General features: G+C 44.4%; 1 protein-coding gene across 5 annotated transcripts in view; it reads left to right on the plus strand.

Moving 5' to 3' along the window:
• Nucleotides 1-17,579, plus strand: part of AKAP13 (A-kinase anchoring protein 13) — a 446,306-nt gene that overhangs the window by 359,322 nt on the left and 69,405 nt on the right. For all 5 annotated transcript variants that reach the window (XM_073618416.1, XM_073618419.1, XM_073618420.1 and 2 more), the window contains one exon: nucleotides 9,980-10,151. In XM_073618416.1, the coding sequence (XP_073474517.1) occupies nucleotides 9,980-10,151 (172 nt within the window). The remainder of the gene's footprint in view (nucleotides 1-9,979; nucleotides 10,152-17,579) is intronic.

The raw sequence follows: 17,579 nt of genomic DNA on the forward strand, positions 1-17,579 counted from the left end.
CTGTTGAGGCCAGTTATAGGTCGGGGCAGTGGCCAATTGTTTGTACTACCTGTGTGGTGTGTTCTCTGTACAGGCAGAGACAGGCATATGAGCCCTTTGCCAGGTCACCGGAAGATGGTCCACGTCCTGTATGCTAGGTTCAATGTGGAGGCGACCAACTCCAGCAGTTTTATTAATTGGAAACAGCCACAATCCATTTTGTGAATCCGGTGTGCAACTCGGACAGTTTCTGTTTTACTATGGAAAATAAACAGGTGCATGTGGTGCAGATGGACTTAAAAAAAGATTTATCTGCTTTGTTAATGTGGCGCACACTAATTGTTCCAGTTTCCAGCTCAATTATAATGGCTCAGGAACGATCTCCTTCACAAATACAGCTGTCGACACTGTATGACCTGTATGTAGCCTCAGCTGCTTACAGTAATACTGCGCTGTGATCGGGCAGCAAAACTGGGACTTCCTGTCCTGCTCCTGGAAAATCAAGTCATTCTGAGCAGTGCTCATCCATTCATAGAACGCCTTGCATTTTCTGAATGAATACAAGGCTTCCTCTGGTTGGGAGGTGGGCACAGAAGATGTCACTATTTTCTCTTAAGACAATCAGAGGAAGCTTTGTAGTCATTTGAAAAATACAAAGCGTTTTGTGAATGGCACTCAGCCGGGCTTGTTTTTGTTTTGGGAATGGGACGGCAAGTCCACGCCCCGATGCCGGAACACAGTGCTGTATATTGTATGTCGCCGATGCTCCATACAATTGATACAGCGCTGGCAACTGTTAGTGAAGGTAATAGTTTGGTTTAAAAAAAACTATTTTAAGTTCACTAAAACCTGGAGTTGGGCTTTAAGATTTAATGTTTTGTTCTATGTACAGAATAAAAGGAAGTTGGCACAGGTGTGAGCTGAACCTTCAAAGTACCCAGTTTCCAGAGCTCTTCATCGAATCCCAGGTGAAGTGGAAATAAAGATACATATACAGGGACTGAAAGATTAAGGATATTTAGCCGTCCTTTAAACAAGTGGAATAAGGGAAACGTGCCTCAAGGTTTATTTTTTCCTTTAGCCTTGTTAATCCACAATGACAGGAAGTTTGACAGATGAGCTTTGGGAGGCTTTGCTCCCATCTATGAGCATGCTGTGCCATGTCAGATGTGATTTGCTCTGTTTAGCTTTCAGAATGCATAGTGCTGGAAATGCAAGGCAGATATACAGAATGCTCACTCCCAACATTCATTTAGAGCAGGGGTCTTAAATTAGAATTCACGGGGGTCCAGTTTGTAAAACTTTTCTATGGCAGACATCCGAATTTCTGTGACAGTCGCCACTCTACTTCGCTGTCCTCAGCCCCCTCCTTAACAAGTGTCCCCTTTACCCATCCCGGTGTCCCCTTTTCCCATCCCGGTGTCCCCTTTTCCCATCCCGTTGTCCCCTTTTCCCATCCCGGTGTCCCCTTTACCCATCCCGGTGTCCCCTTTTCCCATCCCGGTGTCCCATTACCCATCCCGGTGTCCCCATTACCCATCCCTGTGTCCCCATTACCCACTACGGTGTCCCCATTACGGTGTCCCCTTTACACATTACGGTGTCCCCTTTACCCACCACGGTGTCCCCTTTACCCACCACGGTGTCCCCTTTACCCACCACGGTGTCCCCTTTACCCACCACGGTGTCCCCTTTACCCACCACGGTGTCCCCTTTACCCACCACGGTGTCCCCTTTACCCACCACGGTGTCCCCTTTACCCACCACGGTGTCCCCTTTACCCACCACGGTGTCCCCTTTACCCACCACGGTGTCCCCTTTACACATCGCGGTGCCCCCTGCACTCATAGCCACCCTCTCCTCCTTTACGTGAGAGTCCCCCTTTCATCATTCAACCGCCCCTGCACAGTCCAGCCAGGGCAGAGGCACATAGCAGCTGGGTGTTCTGTGGTCTCCTGCCCAGCTGCTGCCATCATCCTCACAGCGGGCAGAGTGGGAGATGCCGCATATCGGGACAGAGGGTGAGCTGCTCAACCCGTTATATTAACAAGCGGGTGATAACAGAATCCTACCCTTTGTCCTGATATGCAGCACCTCCCCCCCAACCACTGAGAGGATGATAGATGGGGCGGGCGGGAGACGAGAGAAAAAAAGAACACCCAGGTTGATAAGTGGCACGGCCGCTCAGTCCGGGTCTGGACCGTGGTCGACCACTTGGTGGATTCTGATTAAGAGGAAACTATACTGTACTATATTCTAAGAAAGCACATGTTATAATATTTACATTATAGTATCTTTCACATTTGGTTGCTAACCTCTAATTTGGTTCTTGTATTTCATGTACAGATTTACAAATCCTCTTTCTCCCACATTTGTATATAAGGTAATAGGATTAGATGTCCTGCTCAAAGTGGTTGTAAACCTCAGCTATGAAATATGAATAAAGCATATTATTATTATTATACATGATTTGTATAGCACTGACAGTTTTCGCAGCGCTTTACAACATGAGGGCAGACAGTACAGATACAATTCAATACAGGAGGAATCAGAGGGCCACCCTGCTCATTAGAGCTTAAATTTCATCTATAGTGTATATACTTGTCTCAATCCAGAACACTCGGTGTTATTTCTGCCTGCTGCTTCATTCCTCTGTTATCAGCATGAGTCACTTCTGACAAGTTTTCCAAATCCCAAGAGATAAAAAGTGACAGGAGGGAACTTCAGCACTCAGCCTGTGATTGACAGACTCAGCTCTTTTCCTGTGTAAAAGGGAGGGGGGTGTCCTTCCAATTAGGTCTCACTTAGATCTGCAGAGTGTAATTTCTGAAAGTCCAGACATGCTGTATAGATTCTGAACTTTAAACCGCTGTACAGAAGAGATAGTTGCAAATAAACAGGTTCAACTTATGTAGGAGAATTTGTTTCATCTCCATTCATTATTTGAGGCCGGTCACTTCACTGGGTTTTATGTAAGGGTTTAGACCACTTAAAGTTGAACTTTTGCTAAAATGTTCTCCTGTTAGTTTTGGGGGAAGGATTAAGGGCCGGTTCACACTGGTGCGATGTCTGTGCGATGCGAATTCAGCCATACAAACTGTATGGCTGAATTCACATCACATTCGGACCGAACTCGTGCAGGACCCTTTTTTTTTTGTCTGCACCAGAATTTGATCGCCTGCGATCCGATTCCAGTCCGAATTCACAGTTGGCACTGCGATCTGTGAACCGATCTGGGGGTGTCATTAACTTTGTATTGACACCCGCAGAGGGCAGTATGAACCGCCGGCCATTCAGGTGCAATGCGGGAACCCGAACTGGATTTGCAGGGTTTCCCACATCGCACCAGTGTGAACCGAGCCGTAAGGACACTATTGGGTTCTTAAAGCTGTGTCTGTAACAGACTTTTTCCCTTGCTTTCTCTGCGATTACTGTCATAAGGAAACCCTTTCTCATAAAAAAAAAAAAAAAAAAAAAATGATCCGACTGTAGTTCCACTTAAGATTTGTTGAGATAAGATTACTTGAAGGATAACTCCACTTTCGTGGGGAAAAAATATCTCCATAAAGAGGACCTGTCACGGCCCATGCTTTTACAAGGGATGTTGTTCGTTCCTTACAACAGCAATAAAGTTGATAACAAAAATCAAGGTACAGTGTTAAAAATAACATGTTTTTTTTGTAAGTTCCCCCATGCTCATGTGCAAATGTGCACCTTAGGTCCCACGCGCATATGTAAATGGCGATCGAATTACACATGTGAGGTATTGCCACGTACATCAGAGCGAGAGCAATAATTTTAGCACCAGACTGCCTGTATAACTCTAAACTAGTAACCTGTAATAGATTTTTAAAGTGTTGCCTGTGGAGATTTTTAGGTACTGTAATTTGGTGCCATTCCATGGGCGGACAAAATTTTAAAACGTGACATGTTTGGTATCTATTTACCCAGCATAACATCTTTTATATTTTACCAAACATTTGGGTATTATATTGTGATTTTGCTTTTTGTGCACTAAGTGTATTTCTTCCAGAACAATTGCGTTTGAATAAACACTGCGCAAATATCGTGTGATAGTATGCAACACCCACCATTTTATTCTCTAGGGCCTCTGCAAAAAAAAAAAAAATATTGTTTGAGCGTGCTAAGTAGTTTTCTAGCAAAAAAAAAAATTGTTTCTTTACCTGTAGGAGGGGAATGTCCAAATTGACCCAGACTAGGTTTGGTCAGACCAAACTCAGCAGGAGGTTGTCACTCCCACTGCCATGTGGCCATATTGCGTCAATGGTGCACAATCACCCAACCCCCCCCCCCCCCCCCTTTTTGTATGTGTAGTCATGATTATGGGGTGGAAATGACCTGGTTGCAGTTATTTGACTGGGTGGCAGTGAGTGGGGTTTAGCATGATCCCAAGTTTGGACCAAATCTTGAGCTCATCCTTGATAACTCTCAAAAGAAAACAGTCGTGTTCCTAAAGTTCACAGATGGGCTCTGTCCCCGTAATTTCTGTTTTGTAAGACCAGTGTCCACTATGCCCACTATTCCCCTAGTCAGTGGTCTTGTAACATTCCCTGGGTTGTTGTTAGAGATTTGCTTTGCTGGGAGTTAACTGGTTAAGAGGAACATTATTACATATATAAAGCTAAAAATCTATAAAAAGACTGTGGTTTACTTGTTCACCCTTTAGGGATCATTTGTAAGCTCAGTGAAATGACTCCTATTTTCTAGTTCCTTTATTTCCCAGATTATATTCCTAATGACACTTTTAACCCAAGGGATGATCCCAACTATTATTTATTCTAGTTTATATTATTAATGACACTTTGAAACTGATAGATGATCCCAACTGGTTTAAATTAGCAGGCGGTAACTCAACCTACGTGGCAACAAGCATTTAGAGTAACCTTTGAGGCATCCCATTGCAGCAATCACTGGGAATCTTACCAAAAAAACCATCCACAGATGATATTTAACATTTTACCGACTCTCAAAAATGTACCCTGGGCACTCACCTACCTGCTGGAGAAATTGTGGTAGTACAGGCTCTATTCCCCATACCTTGTGGTTTTGTAATATTTGATCTGATCTCGGCTGTTTCCGAAATATCCTCGACCCCCATCTCCCACCCTGGCCCCACTTCATGTTGGTATAGAAAAACGCCCTCCCCAATCCCGTTTCGCTATTATCCATTTACTGTTTGCTGCTAAGCGAAATATCACTAGATTATGGAAACCCCCTCCATTTCTGATATTATTGCTGATCTTAACTTCCAATGTGAAATAGAAAAAATGGTCGCTGGAAAGAATACGCAGCTAGAGAAATTTGTAACTTAGTGGTTGCAATGGCTGAGACACCCGAAATGTAAAGTTCAAGTGTGAAATGGTTGTTGCTCACCTTCTGTTACTATGTTGTGCTGGTCAGGGCCAGCCCTACCTTGGGAGCCAGTGGGACCATGGGTCCTGAGCGGCACTTTCAGGGGGGCGGCAAACTGACGCCCAAGAGCAGTGGCAGAACTGCCGCCCGCCAGCCATCCCGTTCCGCTGCTTATCCCACTATGAGGGAGCCGGGCGCTGAGGTGACAGGAGTGTGCGGGCTGAACACTCGCTGCCCGGGGGGGGGGGGGCAGTCAGCGGGCAGGCCAGTCTGCAGGCGAGCGTGCTTGCTGGCCAGTCAGCGGGCCGACGGGCGGGGGAGCAGAGAGATGACATCATCCCTCACCGCCCGCCCTGCATCACTGCAGTTGTGCCCACACTGTGCAGCCGCGGACATAATCTCTCTGCTGCCTGCCTTCACTCTGGGACACAGCAAGTGACAATCCGCAGCGTGTGGCAGGTGACGTCGTGGCAAGTGACACGCTCCAGGGCTTCCACTGATTCTACATTATGGTGCATTGAACTATTTAATTCTATATTACAATGTAATAATAGAAATAATGCGCTTCAATCATCCTGACACCATAACAACCATGGCGCTGGCACTTACTTGCTTACAGTGTCAGTCTTTTTTTGCAGGCAATTTATCAGGGAAATGGCTGAACCCCCCTCCCCACCACCGCTGCCTCTGACTGAACCCCCCCTCCCCATCACCTTTGACTGAACCCCCCCCCCCCCCCCCCCACCATCACTACTGCCTCTGACTGAACCCCCCACCACCACCACTGTTGCTGGTAAATCTAACACCCTGATACATTTATTTTAGCTTTGTCATAATATAAAATAATGAATGTGGTGGGCATGAATTTTTTTTTGGGGGGGGGGGGGTCAGCATATAATTCTTGGGCCTGGCAGCACAATGTCTTGGGCCGGCCCTGATGTTGGTGTTACTCTACTTCTCTCCCTCCCCTCTTCCACCACCCTTCTCCTTCCCCTCTCTCTACTTATATAGCGCTGTCAATTTACGCATCGCTTTATATATATATATATTGTACAGTCACATCAGTCCCTGCCCCCAAGGAGCTTGTAATCTAAGGTCTATAAGGAAGGATGGGCTAATCACATGCAGTGAGACATTTTCCGGTCTGTGGCTGCACGGATTGGGAAATGTCTCACTGCCTGTGATTAGCGCTGCGCACTGTAAGCTTCCTGGCGGGCGTGGGTATGTGGGGTTGCGAACACACCTGAGCCCATTCTTATCTATAAGGCTGGGTTCACACATATGCGGCCATGCTTTCAGTGCGGGAGTCTGGTGCGGTTCTGTTCACTGGTTCAGGTGCAAATTTGTACCTGAAACAGACCCAAGATCACACAGGACTCTTTTTAAAACCTCTCTGCAGCCTCCCCAGCACATGTGTGAACCGGCTGCATTGAGAAGGCTGCCTGTTCACGTGTTATGCGAATCCGATGCCGTTCAGAGCGCATCCATTTTGCATGTCTGTGAACCGAGCCGGACTCACTTTCATATACTAAGGTCAATTTAGACAGGAGCCAATTAACCACCAATTAACCAACCACCATTAACTACCAGCATGTCTTTGGAGTGTGGGAGGAAACCAGAGTACCCCACGCAGGCACAGGGAGAACATGCAAACTCCCTTTGAAAGTAAGGCTGGGTTCACACCTATGCGAATTTCTTCGCATCCAATTCGCATAGAAGGAGAATGTGACCTGCTCTCTACGGAGCCGGTTCACATATCCCTGGGGCAGCTGCGGAGTGGCTTTGGCTCCGTTTCAGGGCCGAATTCCGGCAAAGATTCAGCTCTGATTCCTCCCTGAAACGGAGAAGAGGGACGCACAGCGTTCCTGTCATATCCGCGGCCGTTTCCAGTGTGAACCAAGCCTTATACTGTGGGAGTATTTCACCGAAAAGTTACTTTTTATTGCAGAGGATGCCTAAAATCTGATTTGTATCTTAGTTCAGACTTCTGGGGAAATCGGCCAATCACACAAGCAGAACATTTCTGGGGGGCGTTCAGTACACCATCTTTGTATAGAACGCCTCAATTTGCCATATTGCATTAAATTTTACAAAAAAATTATAGCACTGCAGATTGAAAAGGAAAGATAGTTTTTAATAACATTCTGTTACAATATGGTTAGTGTAACGATTGTAAATGCCATTTTTATTTTTACTTTTCTTTCCAACGAAAGTAGATTTACACTGTAAATTGCATTGTAGAAGGTTTGGTATTTGGTCTTTAGGAAACACTAAGGAATAGTTTATTTCCTTACTATATTAATAGGCAGTATCAACTCATAGGGGGTCATCAAGGAAAACATTTTTACTAAAACATCTGATTCATTGCTTGTGTTCATTTTTGCATCACAGTTGATCACCTGTTAACAGTCTACAAGTTTCTCGGTGTAAAGCCTTTAAATTATTGTCTAAACCTCAAAAGAAATGAGCACAGATGTGGTTTGATTAAAAGCAGAAGTAAAGTTTTTCTTGACTTCCGTCATTGCCATTATTGTCTTGCCTCCTTCACATGAACAGTTCTAAGCTCCAGCTGCATGTCATGTCGGCACAGCTTTAGCGCACACTTTCTTTTTCTTTTTTTCTTTTTTTTTTTTTATACTGGTGTTCTCAAAAGCAGAATGCCGTGGGGTAAATTTATTGAAGTGCCACTGATTACAATAAAGCATGTAGGATCCAGACATGGTCAGGTAAGAGAATAACCAAGAATTTGTTTTAGATTAATTATTTCCATTTACATTGTTAAAAGATGACTTTTAGTACTTTGCATAGAGTGAAAATATTTCAATGGTAGTTTTTGCATCTTATGCAACTTATCTTTTGCATCTTATAAATGTTGTCATGTTTCTAGTGCATTGTGTCCGGTTGTCATGTCCCCACTTGGGTCCAGTGTTCAGTTCTACAAATATTAGAAACATTTGAAGTACAGTCCCATCCGTCCCAAAAAAAAAAAATGATTTTGCTTGCAAAACTTTTAAAATTGTAAATGCATATTTATATAATGTAGCCTGGATCCTCTGTGTTTTTTTTTTTTTTGCAGATTGGATTGGAGGTAGGAGGTTATAAACGGACACAAGTTTGTTTACTTCTACCGCTCCATAGAGGTGAATGGAGGTTACAATTGGGTCTGCCTGAAAAACGGACAGGCAGACCGATTTGATCTGATCGTGTGAAAGGGTCCCAAGGCTGCTTTCACACTTGTGCGCTGCGGTTTACCTGCAACAAAGTGCACCTGTGGCTTTCCTGCGGGTTAGCTGTACTTTGCCATAGACTTCTATTATATCCTGCAAATGTGGTGCACTTTCTGAAACCAAAACCAACCAAACCTCCTGCATTAAGACCCCTTTCACACTGGAGCGTTTTGTAGGCACTATATCCTTAAAAATAGCACCTGCAAACCGCCCTAAAAAAGTTGCTCTATTTACTCCAGTGTGAAAGCCCGAGGGCTTTTCACACTGGAGCGTTGCGCTGGCAGGACGTCAGAAAAAGTCCTGCCAGCAGCTTCTTTGGAGCGGTGAACTCACTGCTCCTTCCCATTGAACTCAGTGGGGCAGTGCTGTCATACCGCCGGAAAAACGCTGCTGCGGCGGCGTTTTGCGGGCGGATCTAACCCCTTTTTGGCCGCTAGCGGGGGTTAAAACCGACCCGCTAGCGGCCGAATAGCGCAGGTAAAATGACGCTGATTCCTGGGCGCCGACAGTGTGAAAGGGGTGTAAAACCCGCAGGTATTAACAGAAGTCTATGGCTCAGTGCAGGTAACCCGCAGGTGCACCTGTGGATCAGTTTGAAAGCAGCCTAGTAACCACTGCAGAAAAATACACTGTGGTTTTATTATATAAACAGACCTTTAATAATAATCTTCTATTCAGGTATCTCCCTTGCTAGAGGTATTGTCGGCTGTTGCTGTCCCAGGCCGCGTGCAATTAGTATCAGTCCACCTGTGACCGGAACTGGCGCTGTACAGGAAGCCTCGGCTTATGCGGCTCTGCTCCCTTTGCTGCCGCTTGCTTTCTCTAGTGCCGGCTCCATTCACAACACGGATGCTCTGGGATGGCGGGTCGTGAACCCGCAATCTGGGCTTTGCCGTCCCGACATCCCAGAGCAGGAGGTCGTGGGCCACATGTGGCTTGCTGGCCAGTGGCTGGGCACCCCTGTTTTACAATATAGAGACAGTTACAGTTCAATTCAAAACAAGAGGGTTAGGAGGGTACAATCAACAAGGAGAGTCAAGTGATACAACTGGTAATAACTGGGGATGAGTCGATGGAGAAATGTAAAAGTTCAGTTGTACGGTGGAAGCAAGGTAGGCTTTCCTGAGATTGTCCAAAGGCAGATATAGGCGATAGCGAACAGATTTGAGGTAGAGAGTGCCAGAGGATGGGAGAGACTCTGGAGAGGTCCTGGAGGAGATGCAGAGAGAGCTAGAGACCAGAAGATCTTGGGAGGACCAGAGCGGTTGGTTTGAAATATTTTAAAATGTTACATCTATAAGATATTTTATAACTGCACTAATATGCCATTGTTAGTGGTGTGTGCTCACCGACATTGTTATAAACACCTGTATCTTTAAGAAAATTTGTATTATTTTTAGGAAAAGGAGAAAGACCGAGATAAAACAAAAGAGAAAGAAAGGGAACCCAAGGAAAAAGACAAAGATAAGAAGACAATCAATGGACACATGTTCAGCTCTACACCTATCGTCGGTCCATTTAGTTGCAACCACTGTACAAAAAGCTTTAATAAAGATGGCTATCTGTGTTCAAGTAAGTGCTCCAGTGCGTATACATGTGTACTGTATAGCCCGTTAATGAGTTGGTGTCCGGTTTGGTTATGGTTTCATTTAAAGGAAGTGATTGCTTAATGTACTTGTTTGCATTTCTTCTTTACAGAAGACCACACACACAACTTTTTTTGCTGTTTTATATCTCCCTTTAAATCTCTTATTTGATTATCATTTTCACTGTGCATTTTGTTGATCACAATTGTATGTATGCTTATTTTTTTTTTTATTTTACATCCCGTAGTGGCAACTTAAAGTGGTATTACATTCCAAAACAAAATTGTAATATAAGGTGGCATAAAAAAAGTTTGTGAACCCCTTGGAATTGGTTTTCTACAGTAATTTCCATAAAATGTGTTTTGAATTTTTGACCGTTCCTGCTTACAAAACTGCTTCAGCTCAGACACATTTGCACGATGTCTGGTGTGAACGGTTCTCTTGAGGTTATTCCACAGCATCTCTATGGGATTAAGGTCTGGGTTTTGACTGGGCCACTCCAAATGGTTTGATGACACTTATCTTGACATAAGAGGTAGTGCTGCACTTTTTTATTTGATTTAGCTGTTGGTGTGGGAATCCACATCAGTGCCTGGCAGCTACCTGCACTTGAGAATATATAGTTTGAATTTAATTCACTTGTGGCTTAGGCATAGTAGTGAGGTGATTAATTAAAAAGAGTAAAGCCTGGTACACACTGACCCTTTTTTTTTTTTTTTTTTATGCATTCAACCCAGCGGGTTGAACGCAAAAAAAAGCTGACCACTGTTCTAACGTTAGTACAGCAATTTCCCCTGCTGGGGTGTTGTGTTCTGACAGAGGGATGCCCCCTCCAGGACACTCCGGTCCGCGCTTTCTGTCATTGGCTGAGAGCGCTGATCGGCAACCGGGCGGCTGCTCGTTTTCCAGCATGCGTGTCCCACAGAAGCTAGCCAAAGGGCCGGCTCCCATAAACATTCAGCCCGTGTGTACGGGGCTTTTTGACTTTAATTTGTTAGTCCAGTCCATGTAAATCTTCTAGTCCATCTAACACTACCCTCTCCCCAGAGCGACAATGCTGCTGTCCAAAGGCGACTGTATTTCTCCTCGATCCAGATTGTAGACATCCTAAGCCCTTGTTCACACTGTCGCGGCTTGCATACAACTTCTTTAACAGTCAATGCAAGTCGTGTTGAAGTCGCACCAAGTAGTGCAGGAACCTTTTTCTAAGTCGGAGGGAATTGAGTCGCACCGATTAGAACAGTTCCTTTGCAACTAACGGGGCGCAACTTGTCAGGTGACTTTGAACTCTCAAGTCGCATGACAAGTCGCGGGAGTGATCACAGGTGAAAATTAAAAGGAAAAAAAAAATCCTAAAAATATAATGCAGCAACCACACTTAAGGATTGGTAAGCTGCAATATTGAATTATTATTTTGGAGGTTAATACTTCCTTTACTAATTCTTGCAACTTGCACACACATTTTTATGTGGTGGACAGTGCGCAATAACTTTGTAGATGATACATGATGGCTGCCTGATAACAATATGATGCAATGAAATGTTAGTGCCCGTGATTCAGGTAAATTAAAAAGTCTGTACATAATGTAAGAAGGTAAGGTATGACTGGTGTTATGCAACCGTTTATTTCATGTGTATTTTTAGACCTAATTTGCTGGCTGTTGGTAATCGTTAAATTCTCTAGGTTAGAGAACTCCTGTGGTATGACAGTGATATTAAATGTTTGATAAGGGGGGTGTTATTTTATATTATACAGTGTAAATCATATTTATTCAGCTTTCATTAGTGGACACAGGATCAATAGAATTTTATGAGGCAATTGGATTGTAACACTGGAAAACAAAAAAGCCATTGGACAGTCAGGCATAACCCCTCACGTTCCTGTCATGCTTCCATTTTGCTAGTGTCCTAGGGCAGAGATCTCCAAACTTTTTTAACAAAGGGCCAGTTTACTGTCCTTCAGAGTATAGGGGGCCGGACTGCGGTCAGTGGGAGTAAAAAAAAATTGCATTCTGCCTGTGGTCAGTAAGAGGAGGAACTGTGCCCCATAATGGGTATTAGTGATAGGGGAACATACAGTAGGTGTGCGCACAGGGTGTGCCAAGCAGATTCCCCCTGTTTAGACACCTGATATTTCACCAAATCGAGGCTCCTAAAAAATAAATGGTAAAAAAATAATAATTAAAAAAAAATTGTAAAAAATAAAATAATATAAATAAAAACTGACACCATCCACTGGCCTACTCACACCAGTCTCTGCACTAATGACACCGTCCAGTGCTCTACTGACATCATCAGTATATAAACGCATAAACACACATATGTTTGAGCTTTGGAGTGCACACCCTAATGTAAGGGTGTCCAAACTTTTTTTCAAAGGGGGCCAGATTTGATGAAGTGAACATGCGTGAGGGCCGACCATTTTGCATGACATTCTTTGAACCAATAAAATTCGGTCTACGTGTGTTCGTCCGAGCACTAATACACTGCCCTTTTGTTTGTGGCCCCCAACAAATCCCCGAGCGCCGCTCAGGACTAAGGATGAGCTTGGGCGTGTTATTTGGATATACTGATTTATCGGTGTATTTCACGCACCTTCACTTTAAGAGGGAAGTTTCCAGAAAAAAAAAATTGAAATCAAGAACTGTGAAGCAAAATAAGGGTCAGTGCCCATCAATGCAGCCTCACCATTGGCACGAATGCAGCCTCATCACTGGCATGAAGGCAGCCTTACCATTGCCATTAGTGAAACCTGATCGATGTCCGTCTGCAGCCTCAGAGGGGACGGGGGGGGGGGGGGGTGGGACGAGCGCCAACAGATTACATACAGGAAATTCTCCTGTTCTCTCAGCTGTCTCTTTAATACAAGGTCCCACCTCCTATGATGGACAGAACAGTCGTCCAATGGCAGCCCAGGAGACGGGGGGACTTCCTATTACAGAGGCAGCCATGTGAACAGGAAATTCTCACTGTATGTATTCTGTCAGCGCTCGTCCTGCCCCCTCCTCCGATGTATGTGTGTATATGTATGTATATATATATATATATATATATATAAATTTAAATAGGGGTATGTATCTTTTGTGGCCCCTGTGGTGCTTGGGGATACCTTGGGGGCCACAAAAGATATATTTAGCCAAATTACCAGTGGGGCCATTTGAAACTGGAATGCAAGCCGCAATTGGTCCGTGGGCCAGACTTTGGACTTGCCTGCCCTAATGCAATAGGCTATGTACACCTATGGATAGGAATAATGCCTTACAGACAATGAGAGCTAATGTGAGAAGGGTTGAGGCAGTGTCTCAGTCCCAAATTCGTATGTACAACACAGAAAAAAAAAACGTTTTGCCCACGGGACTTTTAAAGAGTCGCACCTCAGACAGTAAATGTAAAAATATGAATTTTTTTTTTAATATCTTACATTTAAAAACATATGTACCACAATGATTAAGAAGACATAAATGATGAACATGAATGGTGCTGCATAGAGTTCATATGAAAAAATTAGATATGCAGGACCTGAAAACACCAGATACCCCAATTAATCTAGAGTTGCTGCGCGAATGATCTCTACACGTTTCGCAAAGTAATACTCGCTTCCTCAGGAGAGGCGCAGGTATGTATCTTGAGATAAAAATGAATCAATGAATAAAAATAATAAGAAACAAAAAAAATTGTGTAGCAATATGTATGGTAACATACAGAGGGTCACCCCCGGGCGTGTCCAGGGGTCAACTCCTTTTCCCCATGGGAGCTGTGAAGGGGCGGGGAGATGGTAACGTGGTGTGTGTTCACAGATCTGACATCCTGGTGGTCGATGTAAATGTAACCAAAGGAAAGAAAAAACGCCGCACACCTGAAAACATATGGTGGTGTTTAATATATGGGTAAAAATGCGCTAATGACAAGGAGGAAAAATCAGTACCTTGGTATCCCCATCAATGTTGTGTTTATTTTGTCACATTTTGGGATTTTTCTATCTTTATTGGTGACACACACACACTTTTTATCACTTCACTGATTTTTCCTCCTTGTCATTAGCGCATTTTTTACCCATATATTAAACACCATTATGTTTTCAGGTATGCGGCGGTTTTTCTTTCCTTTGGTTGCATTTACATCGACCACCAGGATGTCAGATCTGTGAATACACCACATTCTTACCATCTCCCCGCCCCTTTACAGCTCCCATGGGGAAAAGGAGTTGACCCCTGGACACGCCCGGGGGAGACCCTCTGTATGTTACCATACATATTGCTACACATAAGCGTGCCTTCTTTATCCAACCGGATTACCTTTCTGGCGAGAGTTGACCAGCATTTGGCACTACCTGTAAGTGACAGATGTTGAGATATACTCATACATACATGGCTCTCCTCCTGCCCTTTCCCCCTACTACCCCTTCCTCCCTTTTTAATTTTTTTTGTTCATTATTATTATTCATTTTTATCTCCAGATACCTACCTGCTCCTCTCCTGAGGAAGTATTACCTAGCGAAACGCGTATAGATCATTCACGCAGCAGCTCTAGATCAATTGGGGTATCTGGTGTTTTCAGGTCCCGCATATCAAATTTTTTCATATGAACTCTATGCAGCACCATTCATATTCATCATTTATGTCTTCTTTATCATTGTGGTACATATGTTTTTAAATGTATGATAATTAAAAAAAAAAAAAAAATCATATTTTTACATTTACTGTCTGAGATGTGACTCTTTAAAAGTCCTGTGGGGCAAAAGTTTTTTTCTGTGTTGTACATACGAATAATGCCTTATCATTGGTGTCGGTGGATGGAATAATGCCTCATCGGTGTCAGTGGAAGGAATAGTGCCCCCTCATCCATATCAGTGCGATGAATTCCCAAGGACCAGATAGTCATGCAAAACGCCACATCCAACCTGCGGGCCGCAGTTTGGAGACCACTGTCCTAGGAGAATAGATGCATTTTCTTCATTTTTTTTTTCTTTTTTTTTTTTTTTTAATCTGAGGTTTCCTGTAAAGTACAACCTGCCTTCCCATTTCACTATCTTTTGGTGGTTTCAGTTAACCATTGTACAGACCTGAATTCCACATAAGACTTTTTTGTTTATTTACCCATGCATTTGTCATACTTGGCCGATTCCCATGGAAGCTGGAAATTATTTTAGCAGGCACCACTACTACAGTGGTTGCTACTGGTTTCTGGGTCCGGAGGTTGCTTCCTCAGTACAGGTGCCATTCCCCAACGCCTATACACCCCCCCCCCCCCTTTTTGGACCATTAGACTGAAATCTAGATTCCTTGCACCTGGTCATGTCACCTTTATCCAGACACTGGCCACGTTATCTGTGCTTCTCTTCCGCGTCTCTCACCTAGACAACAATTACGTTTCAATGCTGTACTGTGCACTCTGCAGAGTCATCAGATACAGAACAACATCCCCCATCTTATGGTGAGGGGAACAAAGGAAGGTGTTCTGTAGTCATAATACATTTCCTAGGGTGCCAACTCTGCTCCTTCATAGATACAGTAGAGCTAGTTTTGTCACCCTGAAACAGGGAGTATGTTATTGTCAGGATCACCAGTTCAAAATAAAGCCTGAAAAAAGAAAACTAATGCAGCCATCTAAATATTGATAAGCTGCAAAATATTACGTTTTTTTTTTTTTTAGGTTTAGATACTTTAAATTTCATTGATGCTTGTTAACACGTTGGCACCGGGCCGCACGCAAATATGCGGCCTCTCGCAGGTGTGCCTTGGTGCTGAGTGGCCGGATATTTGTGTGAATTGGTGGTATACAGCTGTGCTGAGAGCGCGCTCCCGGCACAGTTTCCTGGCGGCTAACAGGAAGCTTGCAATCGTTGCTTGCTATCGGGGGGGGCTTTTCGATCATATGACAGCCAATCAAGGCAGTCACATGATCGTAAACCACGCCCCTGCCTTCCGGCACCCTAAACCCCTTAAAGAACCAGGGAGGCGCTGGCTCAAAGAGGTTAAAAGAAAAGTATGAGTTTGCAAAAACAAAAAAACAAACCCACACATACTCTCCTCCATGCTGCAGCTGTCACACGTCAGCTCTAAGCCCGAGAACTGAACGATCACATAACCGCTGCTCACACTCTGTTCTGCTCCTCCAGCGCTCACTGGAGCGCAGGAAGGGGCGGCTGCAGCTGTCTGTGGCTATCAGCCACGTGCTAAGAGACGGTCCAACTGTAAATCAAGCAGCTTGATGATGGATCCCGACAATATTGTTAGGATCCTTCCATAGCCTGGAGCAGTTCTGCCACGTCAGCTGATAGTGGGTAAAAGCCCGCTATTGGCTAATACTGGGTCACAAGAGAGCAAAAGTAAGAGAGAGAGCAGTGACCCACAAGAGAAGTATGGCCAAAACCGCTTTGGCTACACTTCTCTTTCAAGTATTTAGCATAACGTGTTCTCAGGAAAGGATGCTCAGGACGTCTTGTTTGTGTGAAATAGGCATCCTGCTTCTGAAGTTGTTTAGTATAATGTTCATTAGTCAGAGTACATTGCAAAATTGGTCACTAATTGTGGATTCGATGTACAACATCCCTCCAGTTGACATTGATGACTATGTTGTGAAGTGTGGAGCTAAAAAAATCCCTGTGTTGCTTTCTGTGGAATCATCTGCATTCCATTCCTTGTATACATACCATTTCACCGAGTGCTCCTCCTTCTTTAACTATTCGTGAAGTGTGTATACATGGTACAAGCAGTTGGCACTGGAAGGGATAGCTAACACCTGTTCTACTGCACTCGGCTCCGGTGACGGTGGCACTGAACTACAATACCAATGCGGATTTTTCACCTCTACACAACACGTAAGTGCCAACCTTATTTTATATAATTTTCTAACCTAATCTGCTAAAGACCCATTGGAGCCAGTTCACGAAGAGATAAATACCACATACATTTTTGAACTAAAATAACGTATACGGTATTTATCGCAGAACATGCATTATTTACTGAATGTGTTACATATTTATTTTGCGATATTTATTACTTAAATTTTGTGTTGTTTTTGGCATCCTTTCACAGTTGTTTTGTACTGCCTAACGGCAGGTGGTAAATTACGGCTTGACAACTGAGGGGTGTGTGGTGGTTGCAACCTGTCACCTCCGGGGTGGGGGGGGGGGGGCTGTTGGGGTATGTAGCCTGTCTCCTGGGGGGAGGGGGATTTTGGGGTTCGTAGCCTGTCACCTCGGGGGATGGGGGGGCGATACAGCTTATCACCTGGGGAGGGGTTGGTTGCAACCTGTCACCTCCTGGGGGGGGGGGGGGCTGTTGGGGTTTGTAGCCTGTCACCTGGGGGGGGGGTGTTGGTTGCAGCCTATCAACTTGAGAAGGGGGTTTGCAGCCTGTCACCCTGGGGGGGGGGGGGGGGGGGGGATTTTGGGGTTTGTAGCCTGTCACCTT

The sequence above is a fragment of the Aquarana catesbeiana genome, linkage group LG03 (genome assembly GCF_042186555.1).
Source record: "Aquarana catesbeiana isolate 2022-GZ linkage group LG03, ASM4218655v1, whole genome shotgun sequence".
Classification (NCBI taxonomy): domain Eukaryota; kingdom Metazoa; phylum Chordata; class Amphibia; order Anura; family Ranidae; genus Aquarana; species Aquarana catesbeiana.